This window comes from Marmota marmota, unplaced genomic scaffold (genome assembly GCF_001458135.2).
Source record: "Marmota marmota marmota unplaced genomic scaffold, marMar, whole genome shotgun sequence".
NCBI classification, from domain to species: Eukaryota; Metazoa; Chordata; class Mammalia; order Rodentia; family Sciuridae; genus Marmota; species Marmota marmota.
This window is the reverse complement of record NW_025999913.1, coordinates 12,778,513-12,792,014: the sequence shown is the minus strand read 5'-3', so window position 1 is coordinate 12,792,014 and position 13,502 is coordinate 12,778,513. Positions and strand designations below refer to the sequence as shown.

At 41.2% G+C, this 13,502-nt stretch overlaps 1 protein-coding gene across 2 annotated transcripts; it reads right to left on the bottom strand.

Annotated features, from left to right (window-relative positions):
* Nucleotides 1–1,705: 1,705 nt before the first annotated feature.
* On the bottom strand, nucleotides 1,706–13,449 carry Rbm24 (RNA binding motif protein 24). 2 transcript variants are annotated; one of them, XM_048799829.1, is made up of 4 exons: nucleotides 13,021–13,449; nucleotides 12,307–12,430; nucleotides 10,830–10,884; nucleotides 1,706–3,877 (listed from the first exon to the last, which is right to left on the bottom strand). In XM_048799829.1, exons 2-4 carry the CDS (start codon nucleotides 12,422–12,424, stop codon nucleotides 3,514–3,516), a joined length of 537 nt encoding a protein of 178 aa, XP_048655786.1. In that variant the 5' UTR covers nucleotides 12,425–12,430; nucleotides 13,021–13,449; the 3' UTR covers nucleotides 1,706–3,513. The 2 variants fall into 2 exon arrangements, with proteins under 2 accessions (XP_048655786.1, XP_015349536.1); XM_015494050.2 differs by lacking the exon at nucleotides 13,021–13,449 and having other exon boundaries at nucleotides 12,307–12,714.
* Nucleotides 13,450–13,502: the final 53 nt, after the last annotated feature.

Below are 13,502 nucleotides of genomic sequence, written 5' to 3'. Positions count from 1 at the left end.
AACCTCTTCTCCTCCTGAGTTCTTGTCAGGTATTTTAGTCACAGCAATGAAAAGCTAATATACCAATTAATACATGAATTGCATGAATGAGCTAATCCATCCATGAGGTCAGAGCCTTAATCATCTCTTAGACTCACTTGGTCCCAACCTCCTAATATCTCATAATGGGGACCAAATTTTCAACACGAGTGACCAAAAAATAACAATTACTCTTGAACCGTAGCATTCATTTAATCAGTATAACCTCAGAGACAGACAGAGCAACCACGTTGGGTACCAGCAACTCACGTTTTACTAGTTTGGAGAGGTTAAGATCATCCTATTAGGAAGTAAAGAAAACAGGACTCAGCCAGCACTTTGGATCCCAAGACACACGACTCCTACTCAAGTACCGGTCGCCTGCTAGACAAATGATGACTCTTAAGTCATGGCTCCTCAGTTCTCGGGATCACCTGTTAAAATCTGTTTCTTTTTAGAAATGCATGCCTTAGCATTAAAAGTGACAATCTTGCCGCTATTACTACATGTCAGGAGACACATCCAAGAAAGGTAAGTCCAGAGGAGGGTGGACTTTTAACATTCTTGAATACGGCTATTTTTGACAAGCTTTCTCCAGAACTGTCTGACCTATTTTTGATCAATAAATCAAATACCACTTCATCTCAAGTTCTGCAACAGATGGCTTATTGCAGACGAAAAGTGACCTTTCATAAACCTGAAAAATTTAAAAGTAAATCATGTCTTTTGGAATATAGTCATTGGTGCACTGACTGAATTCAATAGCTTAGAAATTATTTTACTGATCGTAAATAACATATTGGAGTGCAATAATACCATTCCCTGGTATCTATTTTTCCTTGGAAAATTATAGGCAATTAAAATCTGCTCCTGTGATGTCTATAAATGGGGTGGTAATTATGAAGTAGAAAGTCTGTTGTTATCACTGTTTTCTGTTGCTCAAAGTTATTGAAACTAATGGAGTTCAAGAAAAGATCGATCATGGATTTGGAAACATTAGGACAAAGAGATCAGCAACCCATTCTATAATTAATAGAGTACATATGCTTCATGGCGATGGATGTGACGTCTCTCACTTGATGTGCTAACACACCTCATTAGATATTACCATACCTTTGTGGACAGAGATTTTAAAAATCGTAAACCGACTCCTTTCTTTTGGTCAGCTGTCATGGTAGGGCTTCACAACAATGGCTATTACATATTCACTTACCACATATGTGGCTCTGTGGCAAGTAGTTGGTGTATTTTATTTAATATTTAAATAATTATGAGAGACTGGTATCTTTGTCCCAATGATGAGACATGAGAAACCCATAAAAAACCTCAGGAAAAAATGGAGATCAGAGAGCAGTTTGCTCCACTCACATTGGTAGAAAATGGTGGGATATGGTTCCAAATCCTGGCTTCGGATGGGTCCCTGCCATAACCCACTCCTTTCTACCCAACTTCATCCAAACAATTCTGAGGGATACCAAGAGTCCTTTAGGGTTCACTCCTGGAGGATGCCCTTATCACTTGCCAAGGATGAGGTAGACAACTGGTGAACTTTAAAGGTACAAAAAAAGAGGCGGTTGGGAAAGTTTTATGCTTGCTGAAAGAATTTCATGTGAATCATGGCTATTAATACTAGTTAAAAGGAGAAATCGTCGCCTTTACTACAGAATTAGAAACGATCACTGCAACAGAAGTTTTTAAAAATTATATTTAATACAAGTGAATAGATTAGAAGATCTGAAATGTTATAAAGCAATATACACAATGAATAAATAATTTGCACAGGAGAGTCATGTCTACATCACGTAACACTGTCTAGTACGGGGATACTTAAAAGTAAATCCAGTGATAATGGAGAAAGTCCATAAAAATGCTAACCTGTCTTCCCTTGTATGAAATTGTTCAAGTATAAAAATCCAATACAGTGTAAAATAGTATTCAATTTAGTTTAAGAATAAAAATTGCAAGTATTGCGGTTTCAGAAGAAAAACGTAAAGCAGCATTTAAAAACTACATAAACTACATAAGAATAGTGTTAAAGGAACGAATTACTGATAAATGAGATCTACACGAGCAAAAATCAGAGAAGAAAGCATGGAACTAGCAATGTAGCTTGTTTAAAAAAAAATCTCGACTAAAATAAACTAAGATGTGTTAATGTAAGAGTACTCTCTTATACAGTGCACATATGAATTTAAATAAATCCAAGTCAACATCTTCAGTTGAATAGGTTAATATTTAATATGCTACATCTAGACCTACTAAATAATTTATGCCATGAGATGAATACATAATTTTACAGTGTCACATCTAAAGTTCCTTTCTTTAGAGTGCAGCATAGTAAAACTTAAAAATAAATATCTTAAATAGCATTACTATTAAGGCACAGTATAAACCACATTATCATTAACCGTTGAAGAATTGTAATCTCAATAACCTTGTTGTCTCAGGTAACTGTATTCACTAATAAATAGTTTTAAATAGGACTCTGAAATAGATACTAAAAAGTGTAAAATTATTTAAAAGGGGGGGGGGGAATAAATGTCCTTAAGACAGCTCTTAAGGGTTTAGCGTCTGCAAACTTGGCCTGCCTCTATTCCTAAGCCTCGAGTCGACAGGATAAATAGAAAGAGAAGGCTGTAGTAGTAAAAGTCTGATCCTGTTTAGGGATCAGAGTTGCTGACACCAGCAGATACAAGTTTCCCAAAATTGAAACAGGATGGGGGAGAGGGATTAGGATGTGACAAGCTCATCAAACAAGCACAAGTGATGTGTTCCTTCCAGAACCGTGGGTGACTGATTGTACAGCGACTGCGCCCAGTAAGTCTACATCACTTGCCACACGGTCCCACTCATCTACCAGACAGATGAGGGAGGAGCTCTGATGCCTGTCTACCACCGTGCCCACTGCCACGCTCCTGGATTGATTGTTCGATGCCCATTTTTGAGATAGAATAAACACCACCTTCTTCCTCAGAAAAGTCCTATAGGCCAATAGTGACCGCTAAAAACGACAATCAGTGCTTTCCCGTTTTGTTGGGTTTAAAAAAAAAAATCTGCTTTTAAATGCATTTCAAGCTACATATTGCTCACTCTGTATTCCCTGGTTCAACTAGATTCAAATAGCATTTTTCTAACTTGTAAAAGGCAGTTTGCTTCCCTGATACTATAAAAAGAGCAAAAATAAAAATCCCCTTACAAAAGTGAAGTTCCATCGGTGTGCCTGCCGTCCTCTCGTGGTAGCCTTCAGTGACTCAGGCTCTTTGGGATTGATTTCCAAAACTGCGCCCACGCCCCTCATTCTCACCTCTTTCTTATCTAGAACACTACCTGGAGTTTATAAAAAAAAATAATAATAATAATAACTCTGCTTCACAATAGCATCGCTTTTTTTTTTTTTAAAGCTGTTAAGTCAATGTTAACTCTCTTAATAGCTACTAAAAATTGGAAAATTGGGAGGGAAAGAGAAAACAATTCAACTTTGATCAGATGGCTGGTTTACTGCATTCGGTCTGTCTGCAGCTGCTGAGGCTGATACTGGCCAAAGGCTGCAGCGGCTGCAGCAGCGGCAGCGGCGGCCGCAGCTGTCCCAGGGGCCGCAGCGGTGATGGGCTGCTGGACTGCATAGCCGTAGCCCCCCGCGGTAACGTATCCTGCAGCAGCTGGAGAGGCTGCATAAGGGTACTGGTCGTAGGCGGCGGCCGCGGCAGCCGCAGCAGCTGCAGCGGAGTATTGTGCATACGCAGCTCCAGTGTAATCAATGTAGGGCGTGGTGGAGGCTGCAGCGGCCGTGGGCTGCACGTGAGGAATGACCACTCCAGGCTGCACAAAAGCCTGCGGGTAGACATAGTGGGCAGGAATCCTGTAGAGAAATAGGAAACAAAGTCAGGCAGCCGTCGCCTCCCACCTGTTGCATTCATTGATCAGAAATGAGACAAACTCAAATTTAGTGGTTATTATGAGTATAGGGTTGCCATAATATCTACTTTCAGCGGTCCATCCAAAGTACTCCGGCAGGAGCCAAAGTCATGGGGCATGACCCTCCCTGCTAGAATTTTCACTTATGATTACTTAAGTAGCATGGATTCACCAAAGTTGGGAGACCAAATCAAGGTTCATAAAGACTGTGCTGCATATGAGATTTAACAAAGGCTTGATTGATTAAGGTTTTTAAAGATAATTTTGTAAAGGGTGCATACAAAAAACAAAAACAAAAACAAATACAAAAGCCAACAAAACAAAACAAAACGGTTAGCAAATAGGAAAGTTCATAGCTACGAATGTAAGACTTAAAAAGGTAACCGGTGATGGCCAGTTTTTCAAAACTGAATTTCAACAAAGTGGGTTTGTTTATTATCATGGCAACCCTACTTGAAATTGCTATGCAGACTCGGCACACATTAATCTCTCTGCAACCTCAGTCACCCTTATTAAAAATGATAATTAAAAAAAAAAGCAGGCGACAAAATAAAAAAAAAAGGAGTTTAAAAGTTCACAAGTGTGGTAAACACAGCAGAATCACACATCTCAAACGAACGTAGTGCAGCTCACTCTCACAAGAGGCTGTTGTGGGAAGCTACAAAAATGCTATTAACATTCATGGCAGTGATTCCCAAGGAGATGTGCGGCACACTTTCTTTCTTTCTGTTTTTCTTTCTTTAATTTTTCCATAAAATCCATAAGGACACAACGGTCAATCAAACCTGTTTGGCTATCAGGCAACTGAGGGTCAGCCAGCTTGTTTATCTCTATGCAAGACAGACAGAAGGGGTTTTGGGGAAATGAGGAGGGTGAGGGAAAAGGAAGGGAAATTCAGCTAAATATTTCTAACATTAATAGAAACTTAAAATATGGATGCTATAAGGAACGTTTACTCTGTACATCAGCTAAGTCCTATTTTGTCCTCCAACTCAATAGAAAGAGATATATTAGTATGTCCGTTTTACATCTGCCCTATTAGTCAATATTTTGCAAAAATCAATTATATAGTATTATCCTGAAAAAGTTCAAAAAGTGAAACAAAGTCAAGTTACTCTTAAAAGTTTACATTCACAGATAACATACAAAACAGACTCTAGTGACATTACTCAAAAGTTAATTTGAAAAATAAATCATAAGTGGTATTTTAAAAAATCCAATGCCTCTCAGCTCTCTTTTGAGATTGATTACAGACCATTTGTAAAATACTACCTCAAATACAATTTATTTCATCTTTCTTTAAAACAATCTCCAGCAAAACCCTAAAACATGACACTAGAATGCTACCCGGTATCAACAAGCCCAACTTACAAGAAGTATAAACACAATCTTCTTGTATGAGCAATCTTCAAAACTTTCAAGACTCTAAACAAAATTTCATAATTGGATTTTTCAAAAACACAGACTTTGCTTTGCCTTTTCAGAGGGGTAGTGAAAGCCCTCATTAACAAACAGCCATGGAAAGGATGAATTCATCACAGATGGTAGTGAACTTTGACCCCCGTGATAAAAATATGGTCAATTTTACTAGAGTTGTGGATCTTTCCTAGTGCCCAGGGAAACGACATCATCGGTGTTTCTGAGGACACTGAGAGATGTTCTAACTGCTGGTCCGAAACTGGGCGCGCGGGTCATGCACACACATGGGACTGTGCTGCAGATCAGGTGACTGGCTCACTCAGGGCAACAGGTGTGGCTTTATGGAACACTGTCCCTGGAGCCGCCACGTCCACAATGTGCAGACGCGGCTAAGAGAGCCTCCTCTCAATGCCAGTTTACACGTGGTGATGGACAGCAGTGGCTGCAGCCGGGCTATTTTTGATCCTGTCATGCGACAGGGTTTCCAGCGGGTAAAATGTCTTTATAAGGCTAAAGTAAAACATCTATCAGCTGCAAAGGCCAGCCAGCACAGACCTCACTGATACCCAGGCATGCACCCTTTGTATTCCTGAAGTTCCCAGCACAACACAGTGGTTACTAGGTTCCTGTCTCAGAAATAAGTAAAAACGTGTGTGTGTATGTGTGTGTGTGTGTGTTTGAAGAACACACTGAAACACAGGAAGAGGGCTTACAGTACTCTTGTCTCTGCATTAACATTTTATTAAGAAACAGTTCTGATTTGATAAAGCCACCCAATGAGAGTTACAACTTTTGCAGGAAGATCAGACTTCTACATGAAGTCTGGCAAAGGTGAGCAGGACGTCTGGAGGGCAAATGGAATCGTGGAGCCCTGGAAGGTTTAAGGAAGAGGAGAACCCAGGAGACTGTGGAGAACCTGCCACATTTCAGTTCCCGAGGAAGGCAGAATAGCACCATGGGGTACAGTGGCATTTCTGCTGCAATCCCTGCGTTACGAGTTCTTTTAATAGCCTACAGAACTCACTGAGACCATTTGCAAATCTCCCTCCTACCACATTTCTTCCTTCCTTTCCTGAGGATTGAATGCAGGGGGTGTTTTACCATTGAGCTACATTCCCAGCCCTTTTTATATCTTTTTTTTTATTTTGAGACAGTCTTGCCAAGTTGCTTAGGGCCTTGCTAAATTGCTGAGGCTAGTCTTGAACTGGGAATCCTCCTGCCTCAGCCTCCCAAGTTGGCTGGGATTTCAGACATGTGCACTGTGCCTGATGCTCCTGCTATATTTATTATCAGTGGACTTTCTGTCAGTTAATCCCTGAATGTACACACTGGGCAGTTTCAACAGCACGAGAGCAAAGCAGATACTTTGGGCAATTTTCAAAGAAAATTTACCTTTCCTTTTTCTCCCCATCTCTTTGGGTCCCTCTGATGTCTCTCTCCGACTTTGGGGCAGCATCCTGGCTTCCTTTTCCAATTTACTGCACAAACTGCTGATCAAGACTCCATCTCGCTCACTAGCTCTAAGGAATTCACAGCCCCTAGCGTCAGACCTAAGTGCACATTTTTTTAAGCCTTGCCATTTTAGGCCTTTTATGTATCTGGGTCCAAAATACCTTATTGGCATTTCTGCCTTTCCTTGAGCGCAGGTCAGCTGGACTCCTTCATGGTTCCTGCATATGCACAGGGTTCTTTGCTCATGTCTTCATCCCTCACCTGGGATGTCCACCGCACTTCACAGCTACTTTGGTAAACCAGGTCCCATCCACCCTAGCTCTAGCGCTCGCTCAGTAGGAGGCTTTGGAAATCTGCTTTACCTTCTAGTCTCAGCCTTTTCGCATGGGAAATGGACTAACATTTTCAACCCTGAATTGCTGCTCATTAAATAAAACTCTATGGGAAGGGCCTATAATGACGAGCATAGCAGCTAAGCAGTAAAACAGTTCCCTAGCCTCATCACCCTTTAACATCCAGGCCCCCCTGGACTTCCTTCATGAACACCTCCTGAGTCCCAAGATCTGACCACTCTCACTCATCTGAAGCCACGTGGACAGCTATCTTACTACATCATGAGAAGGGAATTGTGTCTTTTTTGGCTATAACTTGACACTAAGAGAAGAACACAGCTTCTGAAGTCAGGCAGACCATGACCCTGAATCTAGAATCAGACTCCAACATTTACCAGACCTGTGATCAGGGGAAAGTCAATTAAACTCTCAGCATCTTAGGGTTTTTTGCTCATAGAAAATAATATTAACAGTGCCTTTGACAAATACTTATTGTGAGAATTAAATGATGTAATTTATGTAAATCCTTTATCTGTCCCCATGCAGGTAGTGGATGCTTGGTCAACCGTAGTTACAGTCTATCCTGCCCCACATTGTGGACGGGATGAATACCTAGAACAGGGTACTATGCCTTGCATATAACTTAGCACTTAAGCTGGGGCATGATGATGCCCGCCCTAGTGGCTTGGGAGGCTGAGAAGGGAGGATCCTGAGTTCAAAGCCAGGCTCAGCAAAAGCCAGGCGCTAAGCAAATCATTGAGACCCTGTATCTAAATAAAATACAAAATAGGGCTGGGGATGTGGCTTGGTGGTCGAGTGCCCCTGAGTTCAATTCCTGGTACAAAAAACAAAAACCTTAGCTGTTAAATGTGTACTGAGTAAATACTGCAGTGTATGTTCCACCGGATCTAAACTAGCCCAGAAGTTTCTATTCCAGATCAGCAGTTTCCTCCAAGGTTTCTACAAGAAAATGCTTCTCTCAAACACAAGCTATTTGTAAGCTATTGTCCAGCAAATCCCTCAGTTTCTCTACATCTGACCATGTAGATGTAGAAACTCCTTCAGGGTAATGTTTTGTCTTTAAAGACCCAGAGTCACCTGGGGGTCGTGTAAGGATCACATTAAAAAAAAAAGTCACTAGAATTTCAAACAAGTTAAGTAAAATTAAAAAAAAATTCTCAAGCATCTTTCCAGGCCTAAAATAAGAACAGGTGGCATTCAGATAGAATTTAAGATGACCAGGTGTGATTTGTTGGGTACAGACTCAGAATTAGAGTGGTGCTGAGAACCCCTTAAAAAAGAAAGAGAAAGTTCACTTGGCCCACCTGGAACGCTATCTATGTCTAATAAGAATTCAAGTTCAAACAATTTATGCACATAGTGATAATCACCATCCTTTATAAAGACAGTTCATACTAGAAGAGATGAAAAACAAAAGGTCACTATCAAAACATGCTTGGTTTAAAATGTCCATAACACGTTTTACCCTGGTGGTTCTCATATCCCTGGTGTTACTTTCTTCCTTAAGGATCTGTGACGACTACTGTGACCAGGCCAAACGTGCGATCCTGGCTCTCAGGACCTTCCACACAGTTTGGTCTCCATGTACTGGACTTTCATTTATGCTGTCTCCATCCTCAAGGACTAGAGAGGTACAGCCGTCAGACCCAATCAGTTTTCGTTTAACCCATCCAGGACATGGCTTTGGTGTGAGTCTAATGCAAGCATGTTCCCCACACTGATCTGTCCAGAGCATCCAACTCATTTCTTATTTTCTTGCTACTATGAATTCTTCCTGTATTTGAAACAATACCAAGTCATTGAGCAATCTGTAGTTATTGATTGGTGTGTGCTCTCTTTCTTCCCAAATAGTGCACAATTTTTATTCACTTTGCACAGTGAAAACATAAAGATACACTAATACTTGTTGATGGATTTGGTTTCAGAACTGTTTTAAGATCATTTCTAGGCTCACCACCACTTCTTCAGACATATATTTCTCTTTCTAATCCCAATTTAAATAGTCTAGATCAATGAAAACCCATGGAGATGATCAGACCCACAATTTGTTATCAATATCCAAGTTGGCTTAGATGGATTTGATACATAGCTATTGCATATATGAGGGCCCTTTCTAATCAGAGTGGACAAAAGACTCTTCTATAGCTAAACCAACAAACAAAAAAATGTTGGAGTTGGCAATAAAAGTGAACCTCTAATATGTTAAAGGGAAGGTAATAAGGTGTTCATGGAAAATATAACTTGACTCTCAGTCAAATTACTATTATTATTATTATTATTATTTTGCCTATTTTCAGAGATATAGAAGGCAGACATCTATCTGTACAGACAGATTCTATCCTTCCAGGTTACATATGTAGGTGTTGAGGTCCTAAGCTAAAGAAGAAATTAGTGCTAGGATAAAATGCTTTTTGAACAACTAGATTATTTAAAAAGAAGTTTAAATTTGTGGCATTGGAATTACAGAAATATTGACCAGGTAGAATATAGTTCAGACTCCAGTGTCCAGGATAAATTTAAGCGGTGACCTCCCACAAGATCATGTCTAAGTGGAAGTGACTTGGGGACCTCAGGACAGGAAAGCTGGTAATGACAGAACCCAGAAACAACACAAATGAGCAGGCTGTCCACCTGTTAGGTCTGAAGGATGGAGGTTAGTGCTATGCTACTCAAAACAGAAATTAAAAAACAAAAATTTAAGAAACTGCCCAAACTGGCTAGTGTTAATGAAATCTGATGAGAGTTGTTGAAACTTTAAACTAGAAAGCCTACAAGTAGATATACGCAGCAAAGGAAAGAAGCCCGTTCCCAGAAAACTTCCCATAGAACAGAAACTTAGGACATGCAAGCAATGAATTTGTAATCTTACAGAGAGAAATCACACAATTTAGCACTCACTACAAAAAGACGGTTAAATGGAAGTCACAGGCTAGAGCTTAAAGCAGGGAGGAAAAAAAAAAAAAAAAAAGCCCTTTGCTTCTCATGGCAAAGTGAGAAGTCAAACCCTCAACACCACCACCAAAACCAAACCGCAAAGAGCCCCTTCCCAGAGGAGAAGAAAACACTTTCACTACAGCTCTTTTCAATTAAGTAAAAAGCACACAGTTTAGCTATCAACACCACTTCATTACTGTAATAAATAAAATAAAGCACACGGAGGGCTATTGACTATTGTGAAAAATAAAAACAACAACACCAACATCCATGCATCGTTAATCACCATCTGAGCTTGTGTGTCTGAGTCTACTGGTTACAGAGTTTAATTCCAAACAGAACTATTCCACCTCTTATCATCGTATCCTTCTCATCAGTTAGCTTAACTGTATACGAGCCCTGTCAGGTTAGAAAGAGATAAATAAAATTGAGTCAAGTTGAACAGCAGTCACGGTGACGGGACACAATCGTCTTGTGCACAAGTCATACCTGGTACTTTTTGTTTTGCTAAAATCATAAGCTTAACATTTGTCTGGTTTGGAGTCTGCATACTTGGTCAGATAACTTGACTCATCTAAAAATATTTATAGCATCACCATTAAAAATACACAAACATATGTAAATATGGAGAACCAGGAACATTTTGTGACCTGTTGAACTTTTCTGCTTATCATAAAAAGGCAGGTGATCAAATGACAGCCATATTGAAACTTCAGAGGGCTTGATGAATGGACTTACCCGAAAGGTCTCTGTATGAGGGCTGGATGGAGCTGCTGCACACCAAAGGCAAAACCTAGCAACAAAACACAACACATTCTCTATTCGTGCATGACTGGGCATTTACTATCACCATACAAAAAACGCAACCACAACTTTTGATTAAAAAGGATAACACTTTAAAGAGGAGTATATATACATGTATGTTTTTTAAAAGTTGGTTTTATCAATGTGGTCACTGATCCAAAATAAAGACTAAAAATGGAAAATTTTTTTCCCTTTAATCTGCAAAGTTTAGTTGACAGACACTGAATAAGACCTTAGACATTTAAACCAGGGGGAAATGCTTATCAAGTAAAACCAAGAACAACAGGATTTGACAATGAAGTACATTTAACAGTATTCTTGTAGTTCTGAATGACAGTTGACAAAAAGTCTTTGCAATACAGGACATTCTGGAATTCTTTGGATGTGCTTTGGAAGATTATGGGCTTTACAGTTTATAGTAATAAAAATTCATAGAAACAAACTCCCCATTCCTTTTCTGAAGAGTTCATACACACAATATATTGGACAAGTACATATTTTTAAACACCCATGGATATTTGCACTTATTCTCACTTTCTTGACAATCTAGTTTTCTATTAAATCCACATGGTTGGAAGTGTCAACCTCTTTCCCAAATTTCAGATAGAAAAGAGTGAAGAGTATGCGATTTAGTCAAAGTTGCTTGCCTAAGGAAATGACTAATGTGCTCAATAATCAACTCTCAATGATTTGTGCTCTTGCAAAGGACAATGTGGTAAATAATCCAAAAGGTCATACTTCCACACAGACAAAATATTGCACCCCTTTGGCAACTCACAGCTACACAACTCTAACTATTTCTCATCTCTAAGTGACTGTCATTTAAAAAAATCGGGAACATGGGTAGGTGAAACCTATTTTCTTTAATTACAGGTATTCTGAGATTTTGCATTAAAGCTTTACCCACCCAGATATCACCCCCACCCATATGTTTCTCTAGGTCATGTTCATGGCAGGCTGTCTGCTCTGAGCACCCTGCAACTGGTGATAAAAGGAAACACAACATTAAGTAGGGAGCATGCTTGCTGCAGTTGGCAAATTTGGCCCATATCATCCACATGACTCACATTTTTAGCTACAGGTGGCTAGCTAAAAATTGGAAAATTGAGTGCAGACTACAAATGTATACCAAAAAGTAATGAGATGAATCAAATGAACTCTTGTGTCTGTCCAAACTACCTAGACCCCAAGATATCCTTTTTTGCACCCAAGTACATTTCAAATCCTAAAAGGAGCAAAACTGTCATTTATCTTTAATGCCTTGGTAGAGTAACCAGTCACAGTTCAAGTTTACCAAACACATCTACAGATTCTCTCAGAAGCTGATGTTTTTTTGGATCAGGGTACATTCTGCCCCTAAGTGGTGGGGGGGGAGGGGTATGCCAGGGAAGGGGAGGTAGACATTTCTTACCTGGTTGCATGATCCTTGGTTTTGCTCCCAAGTATGCCAGATTCACATTGGCCTTCCTGCCGTCAATGATGGGGTTGGGATCTTTGCAGGCCCTTTCGGCAGCAGCCCGGTCAGCCATGGTGACCTTAGCAACACACACACACATACAGACATACATACAAAGCTCTAAATTAACCCCTGAAGAAACCAAGAATCACAGCGGAGAAGTCACTCACAATAAACTGACACTCAACTTTTTCTTTGGGGGTGGGGTGGGGGTAAAGCTGGACAGTGCTCCTGGATCTTCCGTTTAAAAAGGAAGGAAGCAAAGAAGGAAGGAACCTTCCACTTCCACTAAGTCCTGAGGGTGCTAGCCGGGCCTAGCAGAGATTTGGAAGCCTGAATTCTTATAACTCCTCTTAGATTCCCCCCGCCCCGCGCTGCCCTCTCCCCCAATGATATCACCCCTGTGTGCCCCCAGGTCCCACCGGACCTCAGAGGCACCGATCGCTTTAAAAAAAAAAAAAAAAAAGTACAACCTCGCATCTGCCCCAGGCTACCAACCACCGGCAAATACTCCCTCCCCAACGACAATAGCTATTGTCCTACACTCGGGGCTCCCAGCTCTCCGGCAGCTGAATTTGCACATTTAAATCTCCAGGAAGCTTAATGTGCTGTTTCAGTTGTCCAAGAGCCACAGGATTATCTCTCTCTGTTTTTTAAAAAAGAACCTACCTTTACAATTAAAAAGGTGGGGGTGTGACTAGAGGGGAAGAGCCTCAGACCTCTTGGGGCGTCCCCTCCCTATACCAGCCCAAACGCCAGAAGACACAACGCATTTTTACAAAGCAACAGCGCGCTTTATCCACTGGCCTCCAGGAGGGGAAGGCAATTGTGCGGGTCTACGGCCCCTCCCGCCAGGCCCCCAGCGTCCCAAATCCAGCAGTCATTACACTCCTGCCCCGCTGGCTCCCCGACACAACATCAAGTCGGGTCCTCTCGGTACTGGACGAGCCAGGCTCCGGCCCTCCCTCCTCCAGCTCCACCGCGCGCAAAGTTTCTGTTCAGCGGGGAGCGACGGGGGCAGCGCAGCTCAAAACGGCCGGGCGCCGTGCACCGCCGCGCGGAGCCCCTCACTCCTAGCACCGACCACCGGGACAAGCGCCACTCTGTCCCTCCCCTCCTCCACGGTCCTCGATCTCCCCGCGGGGCTCTTC

Coding starts and splice junctions, on each gene's coding strand:
- Rbm24 (XM_015494050.2), bottom strand. CDS start 12,463: ATGTATGTCTGTATGTGTGTGTGTGTTGCTAAGGTCACCATGGCTGAC. Junction 10,885..12,306: donor ACCAAGGATCATGCAACCAG/GTAAGAAATGTC, acceptor TTTTGTTGCTAG/GTTTTGCCTTTGGTGTGCAG. Junction 3,878..10,829: donor CTCATACAGAGACCTTTCGG/GTAAGTCCATTC, acceptor ATTTCTCTACAG/GATTCCTGCCCACTATGTCT.